We start from the raw sequence: 18,061 nt of genomic DNA, 5'->3' as shown, positions 1-18,061 counted from the left end.
GCTGAGGGGCGTGTCCCAGCCGAGGGGCGTGTCCGGGCCGCGCCTCCCGCTGATTGGCTGGGGCCCGGCGGGGGCGGGCTCTCGCCGGCGCTGGCCCCGCGGCAGGGGACTATATTGGCACGGTGCCTGCTAGGTGGAGCGCGGCTTCCCCGCGCCGCGCTGTGGACTTTCGGGGAGAAGGACTCCGCGGGCGGGTCGAGCGGGCGTGTGCGGGCCGGGGAGCGATCGGGCTTGTAGAGAGCCGGACCGGGGTTGGGGGCTGCAGTGCGATGAGGCAGCAGCGGCTCAGGGAGAGGAGGCTGGAGCTGTGGAGAGACTGGCCGACCGGGGGCCCGGGTTGCAGCTCCGGAGGTTGCTGAGGCGCGGGGAGCCGGGCGCGCGGAGCGGGGGCGCGTGCGGGGAAGCCCGCTTGGGTGGCCATTGGCTCTGTGTGTGTGTGTGTTTGTGTGTGTGTGTGTGTTGGGGGGTGTGGTGGTGGGGTGATTGGCCTCCCAGATCGAGGATCCCTCGGGTGGAACCATGCGTGTGGCCAAGTGGATAACGGGGCTGCTGTACCACCTCTCGCTCCTCATCGCCAGGTCTTGGGAATTTCATTTCCACCCCAGACAAGGTAAGGTCACCCTCGGGGCGCCAGAGCCAAACCCACCAGATGGTTTTTGGCAGGCGGAGCGGGAGCAGGGGCGCGCGCGCTCTCTCCCTGGGCTCTTCTCTTCTCTTCTCTCTCTCTCTCTCTCTCTCTCTCTCTCTCTCTCTCTCTCTCTCTCTCTCTCTCTCTCTCTCTCTCTCTCTCTCTCTCTCTCTCTCTCTCTCTCTTCTCTCTCTTCTCTCTCTCTCTCTTCCTCCCTCTCTTCTCCCTGGCTCGCTTCTTCTCCCTCCCTCCCTCCCCGTGGTGGGGGCGGAGGAGGGGAAGGGGGGGGGGCTCGTAACCCCGCAGGGGAATCCCGGCCCTGCCCCCCGGCCAATCAGCTCCAGCATCCTGGAAATCCTTTGATTGCGTTTGGATTTCGAGGAATCGCGCGCGCTGCGGGGTGGGGTGAGGTGGGATGGGGGGGGGGGATTGAGAACGCATTTGACTCCTGGGTGGGAGTGGACACGCGCAGCGTGGGAGTGGGTGGGGGTGGCGGCGGCTGGGGGCTACGAGGGGTGGCCGGGGAGATGGGGAGCAAATCCGGGCGGCGGGTGGGCAACGTTGGTGGTGCCTGGGCCGTGCGCACGTGTGTGTGTGTGTGTGTGTGTGTGTGTGTGTGTGTGCGTGTGTGCACGCGCACGGGCGGCGGTGCCCCCGTCCCCTCTCCGGGGATGGGTGGGGTCCTGGGGGGCGGGGGCTCCGGGCACGCCCACGCGGTGGCTCGACGGCGCGGCTGTCCTGGTTGGTTGCAGAAGCGCTGGTGAAGACCTTGGCGTCTTACGAAGTGGTGACTCCGACGCGGGTCAACGAGTTCGGAGAAGTGTTCCCGCAGAGCCGTCACTTCAGCCGGAAGAAGCGCAGCTCGGAGGATGGGGACCCCGCGCCTTTCAGGACGCTCTACCGCATCAGCGCTTACGGGCAGCTCTTCCGGCTCAACCTGAGCCTGGACGCCACCTTTCTGGCCGCGGGCTACAGCGAGGTGCACTTGGGGAGCCCCGCGCGCGGCACCCCGGGGAACCGAACCGCCGCCGCCGCCGCCGCCGCCGCCGCCGACCTGCGGCACTGCTTCTACCGCGGCCAGGTCAACGCGCGGGCCGATCACCGGGCCGTCTTCAGCCTGTGCGGGGGACTGGTAAGCCCGGGGGACCCCGCGGAGGGGCCAGGCCTGGGGACTGACCGCTCCTCCCGTGCAGGAGTTTGGAAAGCTGCATGGCTGGGGTGCAGGGAATGTGTGTCTCCTGGGCGAAGTCCCCCCCTACCCTGCTCTAGGGGCGCTGGTGATGGGGTGGTCTTTTGGGGGGGCAGTGGACAGGCTGTGTTTCTAACTTCCAGGTAGGCTTTTTCCCCTCGGGCAAGGCACTGCTGCCTCCCCCCCGCCCCCCCCCGGTCCCCTGTGGAGGCAGGTGTATTGGTAAAGATGAGTGAATGCACTGGCATTGAGAAGGGCAGCAAGGACAAGACAGAGGGTCATACACCGATGAGAGGGCCCAGGCTGGCAGGGCTGGGATGACCCCCCACCCCCATGCTGGATAAGCAGGACAGAGAAGAGGGTTCAGACGGTTCTCCTTGGCTTGCCCTGGAGAAGGTAGAGCATAACTACAAAGACGTGGGCTAGTGAGCATTCGCTTGACTAGAAAGGCTGGAGCTGCGCGTTGGCTGCCGAGGAGAGAAGAGAGGAAGTAGACATCAGAAACCTATTTCATTTGTCTCTCTTATTCTAAGACAGTTTTATAGCTGGGTGCCAGTGGCTCACAGTTGTAATCTGAAGATTGTAGCCAGCCTAGGCAGGAAAGTCCATGAGATTCTTATCTCCGGCGAGGATGTGCTGTGGAGGGTGGCCCTAGTTTTGATAAGGAAAGATAAGCAAGAGCTTCAGGTCCCCAGTCCCAGCACACATACAAATGAGTTTTATTATTACTTTTCCTTGCTATGAACTTCTTCGGTAGTCTGTCTAACCCCAGAACCTCATTTAGGGCAACAATTACATGTGCAATATATATATATATATATATACATATATATACATATGTATAACACCCGCATTTATATGTATGATACATAACACATAAAATAATATATACACTACATGTATAAATTATACAAAATTTACATACTGTTTAGATATCACATATTATATATCATATGTTTATATTAAGTACACAAGTAAATTATGTGTTTAAATATGTTCATATATATTTATGTCTATTTAAATAAGAAACCAATTAAAAACATGAACCAAAATATTACAGACAATTTGTGATGCAGTACTATGTCTAGTTATGCAATTTGGATGACAAGGTCTACTTATAGATTACTTATTCAGTCTGTTTACTTCAGTCTATTTACTAATGTGTTATGTCATTTTATTGGTCATAAATCTCATTTTATTGGCAATAATCATTGTTTCACTAGTAGAAAGGTGACAATGTCTGATTTCTTTTTCAATTACCACTGAAAGGAATGTTCAGAGCCAGAGATTAACATAAATCAAGATGTAACTTTTCTCACTCAATTTCATGGCACCCCAGGTTGAAGACAAACAATTTGGGTCCACTTTGTCAGTAACTATGATAAGTTTGTATTTGAGAAGAAACTAGAACTAGAAATTTCATTATTCCCACATACTCTAGCTTTTGATTAGCAAAAACAAACAGGTAAACAATCCAGACTTTTAGAAAGGTATTCAAAGACATTTTACTATTTATGACTTAATAACACAAAACAGGTAGTGGGTCTCTCCAGACAAACAAAATGTAATACTTCCTTTTAGGTTGATTTATGATGTCAATTTAGGTAACACCTTTAAAAGGTCTCTATTTTCTATTCTATTCAGTCTATTATCTTGAGTTGTATTTACGTTTAAATGCTGAAAACAGCTTCCTTTTTAAGGAGCAGTGTAAAATACTTGGGGCATCAGTGTATCCAAAAACACCCCTTAGTATTTTCACAGCTACTTATACTTCAGATGAAAAAGGGTTTCTCCTTTCTAAAAGCTTTTAAAGTGATGTTACTTTGGAAAACCTTAGACTTTCTACTACAAATTTAAACTGGTCAATGTATTTTCTTGGTTTAGTGTTTTATGGTATGGAAAATGATTCTAGATGATATATATTATTATTAGGATTGATATTTCTGATCATTTAGATTCATAATATTTGTTTAGTTGAAATTATTATCCCATATCTGGATATGGGATAATAATTTAAGTTTTCTGGATGCAGAAAACTTAAAGATGATTCTGGGATGTAATGTGGCTTCATATTTTCTTGTTACTGTGTCAGTTTGGATATAGTTATCTAATCATCTTTTCTATGTCCATGTTTCATTAATCTGATTTTTAGTGTACTTGGTTTATGATAGGGTTAGTGACATCTTCAGAACTTTTTAACATTTGAAAATTAATTTTCAACTGGGCACCATTGGCTCAGGCCTGTAATCCTAGTTACTAAGGAAGTTGAGATCCGAGCATATCATTTCCAAGCCAGACCAAGAAGAATATTCTGTAAGACTCATACCTCCAATTAACTCAAAAGCTGGACTAAAGTTGTGGCTCAAGTTGGTAGAGTGCTAGACTTGAGCAAAACAAAGCTAAAGGACAGAGTTAGGCTTAATTCAAGTCTGGTTATGAACAAAAAAAGGTTAATTTTCATATCTACACAATTTAATTTTACCTTAATTTACTTGAATTTGTATATGACTAAATTGGGCACAATAATTGTGATGTGGAAAGTTTCCAGTAATATAGGAAATCAGAATAGATACCAAAATTGAATTTATTTTCCGTATTTTGGTCATAATAATACATCCATGACTTTTTGATTTTCCTCTTTTTTTTTTTCTCCAGTCTTGGGGCTTGAACACAGGGCCTGGGCACTGTCCCTGAGATTTGTTTTCTCTACCACTTGACCCACAGTGCCACTCACTTGTGGTTTTTTCTGAGTAGTTTATAGGAGATAAGAGTCTCACAAGTTTTTTTTTTTTGTTTTTTTTTAACCTGGGTTGGCTTAGTACCATGGTTCTCAGATTTCAGCCTCTAGAGTAGCTAGGATTATAGGCATGAGCCATCAGCACAGGGTTTACTTTTTACTTTTTTTTTTTTTTTTTTTTGCCAGTCATAGGGCTTGAATTCAGGATCTGAGCACTGTCTTTGGACTTTACTCAAGGCTAGAGCTCTACCACTTGAGCCACAGCACCACTTCCAGTTTATTTTTTCTATGTATGTGATACCGAGGAATCAAACCTGGGTCTTTGTGCATGCTAAGCAAGCACTCTACCAATAGGCCAAACTCCCAGCCCACTTTTTAATTTTTTTAAAACCACAATTTCCGCCCTTAGCGCAGCTAGGATGAGATCCTTGAGCCACTAGCACCTGAGTGAGTTTCCTCACTTTTGATATTAACCCTGAAACAGTCATTATTTTCCTCTTTATGATTTTTTACTTCTACCCTGGTTCTAATATTAGCCTTTTCTAGGTTACTAATTTTGTAAAAGAACAGAACCTTCAATAGGTCTTAGAATGCATCTATCATTGTATGAATTTCTTATTTTTCAGAAAGTCTCAAATGAGTCATTTAAGTTTATTTACAGTACATATAGCTTACGTGGTAGAATAGCAGCTCTGTGCGAAAAAGCCAACCAAGAGTCTCAAGGTTCTAGCCCCAGTACCAGCACAATGAGTGAATGAATGAATAAACTAACCAATGCCTACATCAGCTGAGTTGTTTGAAATTAGTGTTGATACAAACCTTAACAGTGCCACTTCTGGGCCAGCTCATGCTACTTCTAACTTATCTTTGTCCCCTGGTCACTTCATTTTGACAGTCTGGCTTGAACCACTGTCAAATTTTTTCTGGGGGGGAGGGAGCAGTGGTGGGGCACTCTCCCTGAGCTCTTCAGCTCAAGGCTACCACTCTACCCTTGAGGCATAAGCCCCATTTCTCATTTTCTAGTGATTAATTGGAGTTAAGAGTCTCATGGCTTTGTATTGCGCTGGCTGGCTTTGAACCATGATCCTCAGATCTCAGCCTCCTGAGTAGCGAGGATTATAGGCATGAACCACTGTGCCCAGCTACCATCAATTTTTTGAACATTGAGATTTGTTAGTGGAATTTTTGGCTCTTGTCTAATTAACAGAATTCTCTCCTTTTTTGCTTTGTTTTGTTTCCAGTTATCAATGGGTATTACATTTTATGAAACGCTTTCCCTAAATATATTGAAATGAGCACGTGGTTTCATTTTTCGGCTGCTAATGTGAATATTAATTTATTTACTTTTGTGCCACTACTAAGGTGTGAACTCAGCACCTTGGTGCACTGTCCCTTAGCTTTTTCACTGAGGGCTCACTAACATTTTAGCTACACCTCTGCTTCCAACCTTTTGCTGGTTAATTGGAGATAAGACTTTTAATTTGTCTATCTTGACTGGCTGTGGACCTTGATCCTCAGACCTTAGCCTGATGAGTAGCTAGGATTACAGGTGTGAGCCAGCCCGGTTTGCTATTATGATCTCTCTGTACCTTTTGGGCAGTAGTAGAAGCAGCAGCAGCAGAATTATGAGCTGAGAACTTACATTTATTCTCTTACCTTTTGCTTGCTACAGATAAGAGTCTCACAGATTTTCCTATCCAGCCTGACTTTGAACCTTGATCCTTTGATCTCAGCCTCCTGAGTAACTAAGATGACAACTATAAGCCACCAGTGCCCAGACTACATAGGCTTTTGTTCAAATGCATCCCTTAGTGTTTTTACTGATGCCACATCAACTCAAAGTGTTAACTCATATTTGCTTCCAATTTCTATATTGTCACCCCCCACACACACTTTTAGAAGTCTTGGTATTTTATATTTTATTCTTTCACTAAATCATAGAATCAAACTGGACATTGGTGGCTCATATCTGTAATCCTATCTACTTAGGAGGCTGAGATGTTTGTGGGTTGTGGCCTTAATTTCCTTACCTTTAATTCTGAACCTATTTTGATTATGATATTATCTACATCTTTATAAAGTTGATAAATGCTTTGAGGGGTCAGTAGGTACTGAGAATATTATTGACGTATACTTACCATGATAACATTACAAATTTTGTGCAAGCCATTCCTGAATTTCTTGTGTTCCTGGTAGCTCTCTTCTCCTATTTTCTAGCAGGTTCCTTTCTTTCAAATTCACTCAGAGAGTAGTTTGGCCACCTAGAGGGTTTACTGTAATATTTCTTGGTGAGATTTGAAGTAATGCGGTCATTTTGGTTGAAGGAAACAGGTTCCAGGTGTCATAAAACCAGACTTTGCCTCTGGCTTATGCAGTATTCTCTGTAGTTTGCGATGGCCCTATGGACATGAAATTTCTCATAGGAATCTGTGCAGCTTGTCAGGATACTCCTGCTCTATAATAACCGGTTATCCATTTACACTAGCAACTTATAGTCCTGACAGGAAGAGTGGAAAAACTATCAATAGTGCCAATACTGGTTTTTGTCTATTCTGCAAAATAATGATTCTTTTCTAACCAGCTCTATTCCTTTCCCCTACAATTGACAGGGCCCTAGATCATTCCATATGTCATTGTGTATTCATAGTTCATTGTGTGAAGTGAAATGATTTTCCTTTACTAATTCATGTCAAACAACTGGGAGATTTTCCCATGCCTCTATTTTTAACATTCTAGTTTGTATTACTCAGGATTCTTTAAGAAGCCAAGTCTCAAATGGGATTCCTTTCTCTCTCTCTCTCTTCCTTCCTTCCTCTCTCTCTCTCTCTCTCTCTCTCTCTCTCTCTCTCTCTCTCTCTCTCTCTCTCTCTCTCTTTCTTTCTTTCTTTCTTTCTTTGTGCAAATATCTATGTTAAGCCAGGGGTCTGTAATCCTAGCTACTCAGGAGACGGATATCTGAGGATTGAGGTTCAAAACCAGATTAGAAAGGAAAGTCTATATGAGACTCTTCTCTTCAATTAACCACCCAAAAGCCAGAAATCGAACTGTCACATGATGGAGTGCTAGCCTTGAGTGATAAAGCTAAGGGACAATGCCCAAGCCTTTAGTTCAAGCCTCAGCACTGACATGCATGCACACATGCAAATACACAGACACACACATGTCTGTGTTTGAGAAATGAACGAGAGAGATGGAAGAGCCACACAAGTCTGAGACAGGGAGAGAGGGAAGAGGAGAATGTTGAGTAGAATCATTGCAGGCTCTTCAAGCGGGATTCAATAGAACTCTCCTGGAGTAAAATATGGCAGAGTGGTATTCTATGGTTTCTCCAAATGAGTCTGCCTTTGTATCTCTGGCACATTTGGCTCTTGATTCAGAGTAGCCCCTGGGGAAGGGGTATACAGATCCTTAGGTAGGGCTATCACATAATGGCATCATACAAACAAACACTTAATGATCACACAGCCAGTCAAGTACTATTATGTGAGGGATATTAAAAACACAATGTGGACTTTGAGAAAGGAAACACGAAGGAAGAGGTGATTAGGAGTGTGGAGAGTTGATGTCTATTTGGGTTTGCCTGCTCTTGCTTGGACAGTGGTGATAGCTCATAACTAAAATCCTACTCAGAAGGCTGAGATTGGAGGATCAAGGTTCAAAGACCCCCCTGGGCAGATAAATCTATGAGACGGCTCTCCAATTTAACCAGGCTCTCCAATTTAACCAACAGAATGCTGGAAGTGGAGCTTTGACTCAAGTGGATGAGACCACCAATCTTGAGAGAAAATGCTAAGGGATAGTGCCCAAACCCTGAATTCAAGCCCCAGTCCTGGCAGAGATAAAACAAACACTCTCCCCTAATTGTCATGACACTTAGTTAAATGACTATGTGATCTCATGGCCATTAACTCAAAATCATGATGACACAGGAACTTTTGGCAAGAAAGAGATGACTATTTTGGAAATATTTGTTTGATTTTAAAAAATATATAGATCCCAGGACCTTGCATATGCTAAAAATTCTCTATCACTAAGCTATACTCTGAGCTCCAACATTTGTTTTCTACAGTTGTTTGTATTCATATTTGCTTTTTCTCTAACAATTCTGTCTTTTCTAATCTGCTTTTGAGCTACTCTTTCCCTTTTCTATGATTTCCTGTGGCTAAAGCTCACTCAGCTTTTAAGGGAGGGAGTGTTGGTATTGGGGCTTCAACTTGGGGCCTATTGCTCTTATCATTTTTCACTTATGACTGGTGCTCTGAGATGCAGGCCACTCCCTCCCTCCCTCCCTTCCTGCCTCCCTCCCTTCCTCTGTCTCTGTTTCTTTCTCTCCTTCCTTCCTTCCTTCCTTCCTTCCTTCCTTCCTTCCTTCCTTCCTTCCTTCCTTCCTTCCTTCCTTCCTTTTCTTTCTTTCTTTCTCTTTCTTTCTTTCTTTCTTTCTTCTTCTTTCTTTCTTTCTTTCTTTCTTTCCTTCTTTCTTTCTTTCTTTCTTTCATTAGTGGGAGCTAAGGGTCTCATACACTTTTCTGCCTGCACTAGCCTGAAACCTGATTCTCAGATCTCAGCCTTCTGAAGAAGTAGCTAGGATTATAGGCATGAGCCACATTTGAATGTGGTATAAATATTCTCATGATATTATTAAAGATGGAAAAATGAAGTATTTTAGATAACAATTTAATGGTGCCTTATTTTCAGAGGTGCTGGCCAGTGTTTACTGTGTTTTAGCTGCAGAATATTCAAGACAAGAGCTAGGTGGGAGGTTGTTCCCTTTGATGAAATTTAAGGTTACATTACTGGAGATAGAAACTATATGTGTGTTTGTCACATATTTTGGAAAATAGATGTGGACGAATGCCACAGAGATTATGTTGGGAGGAAAATTATATGAAAAATCCTCAATTCATATATAAATTAAGAATTTATATATGAGAATTCATTGAAACCAGTTGTATGCTCACTCATTGCCTTTCAAAAGAGCTTGGTGAATGGACAAGCATTATTCTATGTCATTGGGAAAGTCCTGTCCCAATAAAAGCTAGTTTGACGGCTTTGAATAGCCATAGAAAGAAAGCATATTGCAGGATTCATCATCCTCAGATAGGTTGCTTAAAATATGACATGATCTAAATATAATTCTAGGAGCCACCTGTTTTGCTATGGCCTCAAATTCCTTTCCAGGTTTCTTTCCTAGCTGTTGTTTTTTTTTTTTTAATAATTGTTTCCTGGGGAACCGAATGTCAAAATGTTTTTAAAAATACATATTTTATTAGAAAGCCTTCTTCAGTGAGTGGCTTCTTGAAGAACTAATGGTAGTAAAATACTGTCTAAGTGCTTCATGCCCTTCCATTCAACAAAAGGGAAGTCACTTTTAAAAACAATCATTTGCAATTATTTTGAGCTTGGTATTTGTAAAGAAATAAGGTTTTGTTTAAGGAAAAGACCAGACATTGTAAAGGCACTATTATTAGCCAGTTGGAGTCTTTTAAGGCCACTTAAAGGGAGGTGCTAATGGACTCTAGCTAGACTCTGGCTAGAACTGTATTCCTATCTCCAATGGGATCTCTGATTGCACCCATGTGTGATTTCATTGGAACATTAAAATAGAACTACCTCGTAGACAAATTCTGGTTCAAGAAGAAGGTGTGAAACCTCACAGGTACAAACATTTCCAGTATTGCTTGGGAATATCGTGACAATTTTTGCAGTGGATTTATTCATGTGTTTAGCTAAGTGACAGGCTAGCTCACATCTATGGCTATCTTTTCCCAAGATACTATCACATTTCCTCTTCTTAGCAGGACTTTTTTTTTTCAAGAGGCAGAAAAAGATTTTCCTTGGATCCTTAGACTCAGATTTCAAAAATAATGTCTTTGTTTCTGACATTTGTTTTCTGGGAAGGCAGAGAATGCTTCAGTTGTGTTATGCGTGGGTTATATTTATTTATGTGTTCATAAATATAGGTACTTATATATAAACATGCATAACTATTTACAATATAATATATAAAAGCTATATGTAAATAACTATATTTTATATAGTTATATTTGTGGTTTATTTCCATTTGTGGTTATATTTTGGAAAATACACACTGGCATCATTAATAAATTTAGAGAATAGGCCACTAAGGAAAATATACATAATCCTAACATGCATTGCCTTACTTTTTATTGAAAAGACATCATTTGAGGGTTTTGTAGTCAGAATATTAGATGACGTTTCATTGTTCTTTCCTTTTTTAATTTTTAAATTATTGTTAGTTGTACAGAAAGTTTCCAATTCAACATGCCACTTTGTGAGTACATTGTATTTTGATCAATGTTAACCCCTCATTTTTCTTTCTGCATCTGTTCAAATTCAACCCATCTACTCACTGATTTTTAAATCATTTAAAAATATATAGTTCTAACATATTAACATACTAAAAGCACCCAATCATTTGACTTTCCAGTATTGAAAGAAAAAGTATATGTAAATGTATCTTAGACAAACCCGATGACTTAACAATGCTCAGCAAATATCAGATAATCATATAAACTAATATAAATAATAAATATTATTGTGTGCATGTGTGCAGGGGGAGGGCTTGAACTCAGGGCCTGGGTATTGTCCCTAAGCTTTTTTTGCCTAAGGCCTGTACTCTACCACTTGAACCACAGCTCTGTTTATAGCTTTCTGCTAGTTACATGGAGATGTAAGAATCTCATGAACTTTTCTGCTTGGGCTGGCTTTGAACTGTGACCCTCCGATTTCAGCCTGAGTAGTTAAGATTACAATGTGTGAGGTGTGCGAAATTTTTTAATGCACCTAAAATAGAAAGAAGTTATGTTGAAATATGGACAATATTATCAATAGACAATAGTTGTCTAGTTTTCAGTAGCCTGTTGCATTGTATGAGCTAAGTCAGACTTAATCATTATCCTAAATTTGGAGTATTTGTAAGAAAACCATATCATGAGATATCTTGAATCTCTTCCTGTGATGAAAACATCTGTGTTGCCTGCTAACACCTTCCCTGGGGTATTTTGCCTGCATTTATGGTGCCAAGAAATGCTACATGTCAAGGTTAATTCAAAGGAAGGTATCATTTTTTTCCCCACCCAACCTTATAAACTTCTCTAATTAAACAAACATCCCTGTTGGTAAGTGTCTACATATTGTGACTTTTGTGTCATATTTTCAAACTGATGTTCTCACTCTGCTTTATATAAGCCAAGATTAACAAGTTGAAAACAGCTTCTGTGGTTCAACCAGTATTTATTGTGTACTGTGTACATCTGCTATGTCTCAGCAACTAGAGTCTGTGAAAAAAATTCAAAAGTAGTCTCTGGTTATGTTTCCAGGAAGGTGAATCATATGTAACTATGCAGGTGAATCATATGTAACTATGACATAGGTTCATAAATTCTGAAGAAATTGAGGACATAGGATGTATTTTCAAGAAGATGGTGGGTAAATGGTTAAAGAAGACCTTTCTGAATATCTGCTATTTAAGTCTAGAACGATGGAATGGAAGCAGTGGGTGTGATGAGGTAGGGTAGGAAATAGAGGGTTTAGCTTGCATGAAGCATCAGAGATAAGAATGAAATTGTACCTAAGTCTATCCTGCTTTTTGGTGATTAAAGACTAGAATCTCATGGACTTTCCTGCCCAGGCTGGCTTTGAACCTCAATCCCCCAGATCTCAGCTTCCTGAGTAGCTAAAGATTTTAGTGTGTGCCTAAATACATATACTTTTTAGAATGTACAAACAGTATTCTAGAAAAAGTCATATCTCTTTAGAGACAGAATGCTCTTTGCCAGTCTTCCAAGTTACAACACAGTGTTCTAATTACCATTTATATTTATGATATAAATATGACTTGTTGTCATCTGTGTTTATGCCAAACAGAAATTTTAGTTTATTATGTGTATTTTTAATGCATCATGAGTCATGGTGTAAATTTCCTTTCCCACTCCAAAATAATTCCTCTAAGTTACTTTGATGGTTTTATTTGCCAACATCGTTCATCTTTTGCTATTTATTCCATGAGATGGATTCCAATTTAGTTTTTCAATGTCTGTGCTCTTGTTGTGATACTGTTAATTAAAGTTTCTGTCTTTCTTGTTAATCTAAGTCGCCATTCATACACAACAGGTATTCACGTACACCATAGGATTTGTATCTAGTATCTTTTCCCTATTCTCTCTGTCCCTTTGTGTGTCAATACTGGAATATTCACTATGACTTTATAATGTTTTAGTACCTTTTTCTCTTGTTTCCACTTTATTCTCTCACAATTAGTTTGGAGGTGATTGATCATTTATTTTTCCATATATAATTTGGATATTTAAAAAAATCTGTTGAAGCCAGGTGCCACTGTCCCATTCAGATTTAACAATTAGGGGTCAAAGTTAGTCCAGGTAGGGGTCTCTTACCTTCAATTAATCTCCAAAAAGCCAGAAGTGGAGCTCAAGTGGTAAAGTGCTAACCTTGAGAAAAAAAGAAAAAAAGCTCAGGGATACTGCCCAGGCCCTGAGTTCAAGCATAAGGACTGAGGAGTGTGTGTGTGTGTGTGTGTGTGTGTGCGCGCGCGCGTGTGCTGGGCAAAAGCATTACCACGAAGCTATTCCCATAGTCCTCTTGCTTTTAGCACCTGTAGTATGACAATTCTTCTCAGTGACTGGTAGTGAGAGACAATGCTGTTCTCTTTATCTTCAGATGGGAACATTTAAAGCGCACGATGGGGAATATTTCTTAGAGCCTATCATGCAGGCAAATGGAACTGATCCTCAAGAGGACCACAACAAGCCTCATCTTATATACAGACAGGAGTTCAAGAGGAGTTCTTCAGTCCAGTCCCACCAGCCTTGTGACGTTTCAGGTAAGTGGTGACGTGATGTAATTTCCCTCCCTCCCTTCCTTCCTTCCACCTTTCCCCCTTTCCCTTTCCCCTTTCCTTTCTCCCTCTCTTTCTTTCTCTCTTCTAAATGCAGATTACAGGTATGAGCTACTGATGCCTGATAACTCTTAAAATAGATCCGCTATGGTTCCTGCATTTCACACTAGATCTTTTTGTTGGAGTTATTTCTTCTGTCCACTTTCCTGTTGAATTTAGGGCTTCTATTATAAGCAATGCCTGAAATGGTCTTCACTTTCTATGAAGTTTTGCCAGAGTGCACCCATAGATACTGGATACTTCTACATTTGTTTTACAAAGTGTTTTTTTTTTAATGAGAGGTCTAGTTCTATTACTAATTTTTTAACGTTACATATTTCAGGTTACTGAAGATTGGTAATAGATTAGACTCTAAAAATCAAGGATTTGTATGCAGGTTAAGTCTCATCTTGTACTTCATGTGCACATGTTCATCAAAAAATTGTGTTCAGAGCCAAGCACTGGTGGCTCACACCTCTAATCCAGGCTACCCAGGAAGCTGAGATCTGAAGATCAGTAGTTCAAAGCCAGCCTGGGCTTGAAAGTCCATGAAACTCTTATTTGAAATGAACTACCAAAAACAGCCAGAAGTGGCACTATGGCTCAAGTGGAAGAGTGCTATCCTTGAGCAGTACAGCTCAGGAACAGTATCCAGCCCCTGAGTTCAAGCCCAGGACCAGCACCCCCCCCACACACAATTTTATGTATATATGTGGATGAGCCCTCACTATTGTAACAAAGACCTAGTAGAGAAAAGTCACCTACAGTTACCCTCAAAGCACAACATCTACACAAATTGTGGGATGAGGGAGGATTTATTTAGAGATTATAGACGTCCCTAAGCTATAGTTTTGCCCACTGTGAAGCCATCCATGTTGGTATATAATAATAACCTGTTCAACGATTCTTCCCTGGATGGTGCTTCTTCACCTTTAGCTATTGTAAGAGTGCAGTGCTGGAGTGGTTCTTACTGTGTGTACGGCCGTGTTTTCAATCTAATGACATAGGTGACTTTCTTAGGCTTTTAATATGAGCATAAGGGTTTTGTTTTTACAGCTTCGAAGCGAACCCAAATGGGTCCAGTTTCACAGTAGACTTCAACAGAAGACAGCTAGTGTGGGGTCTGAATCACCTTTTAGGAGCAATTTGCTTCATGAATTGTGGAGCTTCTTAAACGAATCAGCACATAAAACAAGCAAAGTGTGGGATGAGAAGGCAGAGTTTTACATTCATGATCAGTTACTAGCCAGAAAATGGCTTAAGGAAAGCTAGTTTTTATTTTTTTGTTTAATTTATAGGAAAAATTTTATTCAAAAAGTCTGCAAATAAAAGGCAAGTAGAAGACTGTACTGCTTAGATTTTCCTTTTAATCATAATATGCATTTCCTGTAAAGATGTATCTATTAAAACTACTCAAAAATAGCTGGAAGTAGTGCTGTAACTCAAATGGTGGAGTGTAGCCTTGAGCCAAAGAAGCCCCAGGGATTGGGGGAATTTTGTTTTTAAAGCAGTAACTTTATGTATTTATTTATTTAGTTGTTTGTTTTTGGTGGGTCATGGGGCTTAAACTTGGCCTGGGCACTGTCCCTGAACTCTTCAGCTCAAGGCTATTGTGCTACCCTTGAACCAAGCCCCACTTCCCATTTTCTAGAGGTTAATTGGAGATAAGAGTCTCAGGTCCTTTTGTGCCCCACCTCCCCCCCTGCTGGCTTTGAACTTTGATCCTTAGATCTAAGCATCCTGAGTAGCTAGGATTACAGGTATGAGCCACTGCGCCTGGTTATTTAGTTAGTTTTTAAGGACTAGTGGCTTAGAATACTCCTTACATTGGCCTAGAACACACACACACACACACACACACACACACGTCCTGGATCTTGAACTCAGGGCCTCATAGCTGTCCCTTAGCATTTTTGTTTAAGGATAGTACTCTACCACTTCCTGCTTTTTGGTGTTTAATTTGAGATAAGAGTCTGAATAGACTTTCCTTCCTGACTGGCTCCAAAATGTGATCCTCAGACCTTGGCCTCCTGAGTAGCTAGAATTACAGGCATGAGCCCCCTCCCATGTCATTTCTGTGTCGTGGAATACATATGTAAGGAAGAGTTCTGGGCCAGGGATCTGACTCCATGGGTCCCACTATCATATCACTGGTGTGATCATCTTTCCACCCCGCTGCTGTCAAAGAGCTATGAAGAGCCAAACAGTCCTGGTTAAAGTTGTGGTCTGATTGCTTTCCACCTCTGGTTATGTTCACTGTGAGAGAAAGTTGTTCCCTGGGGGTGAGGGGTGGGGTTTTAGCTGCTCACCTGTTTATCTACAGTCAACTCTTTGAGTCACAAGGTGTTGGTGTGTAGGCTTGAGTCATTCTGAAAGTCAAGGTTCTCAATGAAGCCTGGCTTCAAACAAAGGAGACAGATGTAAAATGGCCCCTGCAGCATTTGCAGACTGCTTTTTTCCACAAAAGCAGTTTCTGAGTGTCTATTATCAGAGCACAGTATTGGTAGAACAATAAATCTAGAGTGGAAACTCATGAAAGTGAGATGCATTTAAATGAGTGCTTTTCCTTGAGTTAAAATTTTTATTTTTATTCCTGGAGTCCTAAATATTGCAAGATATGTAAAAGTTGATCAGAACAGGACTATGGACAAGAAGGAATAAAAAATTTGTATCTTAAAAGTTCTGACGTGTGAACCGAGAGTGTGGCCTAGTGGTAGAGTGTTTGCATAGCATGCATGAAGCCTAGGTTTAATTCCTTGGTACCACATACACAGAAAAGCTGAGAGTGGTGCTGTGGTTCAAGTGGTAGAGTGCTAACCTTAAGAAAGCTCAAACACATGCCCAGGTCCTGATTTCAAGCCCCAGGACTGGCAAATATATATATATATATATATACATATATATATGTATATATATATATTATACACACACACATATATACATATACATATATATATTTTTTAATCTGTATGGAGATAGCCATTTTAACATTTTTGGGAGAGAAAGATGGCAAAGTAAATAGCAGCTGTACCCCTAAGAACTCTAGGGATTTTGCTAATATTTTTACAGGCCTTAGGGAAACAAAGATGTTATATGGCACTGATATTTATAATCAGCTTTTTGTTTTTAGGGAAAAGAAAATTCCATTACTCAGTTGTCAAGGCAGCTTAAAATTCTCTTTTGAATTTTGAGAGATTAGAAACTGAAAGCAAAAAGTTGAGCTTTTTCTTAATTATATAGTCATATGTTAGTTATACAATGAGGTTTCATTGTGATATTTCCACACATGCATATAGTGTGTTGATCGCTCTTGCTTTCTTTTATCTTCCCTCTTTTTTTTTTTTTTGTGGGCATGGGGCTTGAACTGTGGGCCTAGGCTCTGTTCCTGAGCTCTTCAGCTCAAGGCTACCACCCCACCCCTTGAGTCTCAGCCCCACTTCCCTTTTCTAGTGGTTAATTGGAGATAAGAGTCTCTTTAGTGCCAGGGTTGACTTTGAACCGAGATCCTCAGATCTCAGCCTTCTGAGTATCTAGCATTACAGGCATGAGCCACTGCACCCAGTTATTATCTCCTCTCTTTTATTTTTTCACCATTTTAATAGGCTCAGTTATACAGTTTTCATCCATGTATATAAAGTACTTTGATTATATTTATCTCCTTCATTACCCTCTCTTTTGCTCTCTCCATTCCCACTGGAGTCTCCACAATAGTATCTTCTTTTTGATATGCATTTCATCTCTTGCTCCCTCCCCACCCCCTTCTTTCTTTCTGTTGAGGTCGATTTCCTAGTCTGGCTTATTTCACTGAACATGATGATCTTCAGTTCCATCCATTTTCCTGCAAATGATATTCCTTTTTCTTTATGGCTGAATAATGCTCCACTGTATTTGTGCATATACATATATGTTAATATATATGTATGTGTACTATACACATATACACATGTGTATGCATACACACGATATAGTCAATGAATGCCTAGAATAATTCAATTGCTAGGCTCTTTGGAATAGTGCTGATATAAGCATGGATGTATAGGTATGTCTATTGTATACTGACTTACATTCTTTTAGACATATACTCCTCAATGATACAGGAGGATGACATGGTAGTTGTACTTTTAGTTTGAGGAACCTCCATACTGATTTCTACAGTAGCTATGTTAATTTATTCTGACACAGTCCTTCTTGCCAAGATTTGTGATTATCTTCATGATGGCCACTCTGAATGGGGTGAGATGAAATTTACTTACTTAATAAGATATCTATCTAGCTATCTATCTCTCTAATATATATTTGTTGGTCCTGGGTCTTGAATTCAGGGCCTGGGCATTGTCCTTAAGATTTTGTGTTCAAGGCTAGTGCTTTACCACTTGAGCTATGCCACTACTTCCAGCATTTTATGGCTAATTAGAGATAAAATTCTTTCCTCATTTCTCAGATCTCAGCCTCCTGAGTAGCTAAGATTATAGGCATGAGCCACCAGCATCTGGCTGGAATCTAATTATATTGATGATTTGTGGGTACTTTGAGAACTATTTATTCAGTTCACTTAGCCATTTTTAGCATGGTGTTTTTTGGTTTTAATTTTTT

General features: G+C 41.2%; 1 protein-coding gene across 1 annotated transcript in view; it reads left to right on the top strand.

The window, feature by feature from the left end:
• Positions 1-519: 519 nt before the first annotated feature.
• The window catches only part of Adamts20 (ADAM metallopeptidase with thrombospondin type 1 motif 20), a 102,053-nt gene continuing 84,511 nt past the window's right edge, over positions 520-18,061 (top strand). The window contains exons 1-3 of the mRNA XM_090353165.1: positions 520-610; positions 1,381-1,760; positions 13,252-13,414. Coding sequence (XP_090209291.1) covers positions 520-610; positions 1,381-1,760; positions 13,252-13,414 — 634 coding nt within the window. The remainder of the gene's footprint in view (positions 611-1,380; positions 1,761-13,251; positions 13,415-18,061) is intronic.

Source organism: Megascapheus bottae, chromosome 2 (assembly GCF_031878675.1).
Source record: "Megascapheus bottae isolate mThoBot1 chromosome 2, mThoBot2.hap1, whole genome shotgun sequence".
Lineage (NCBI taxonomy): Eukaryota > Metazoa > Chordata > Mammalia > Rodentia > Geomyidae > Megascapheus > Megascapheus bottae.
Note: the sequence above shows the minus strand (reverse complement) of the source record. Positions and strands in the feature narration are given on the sequence as shown.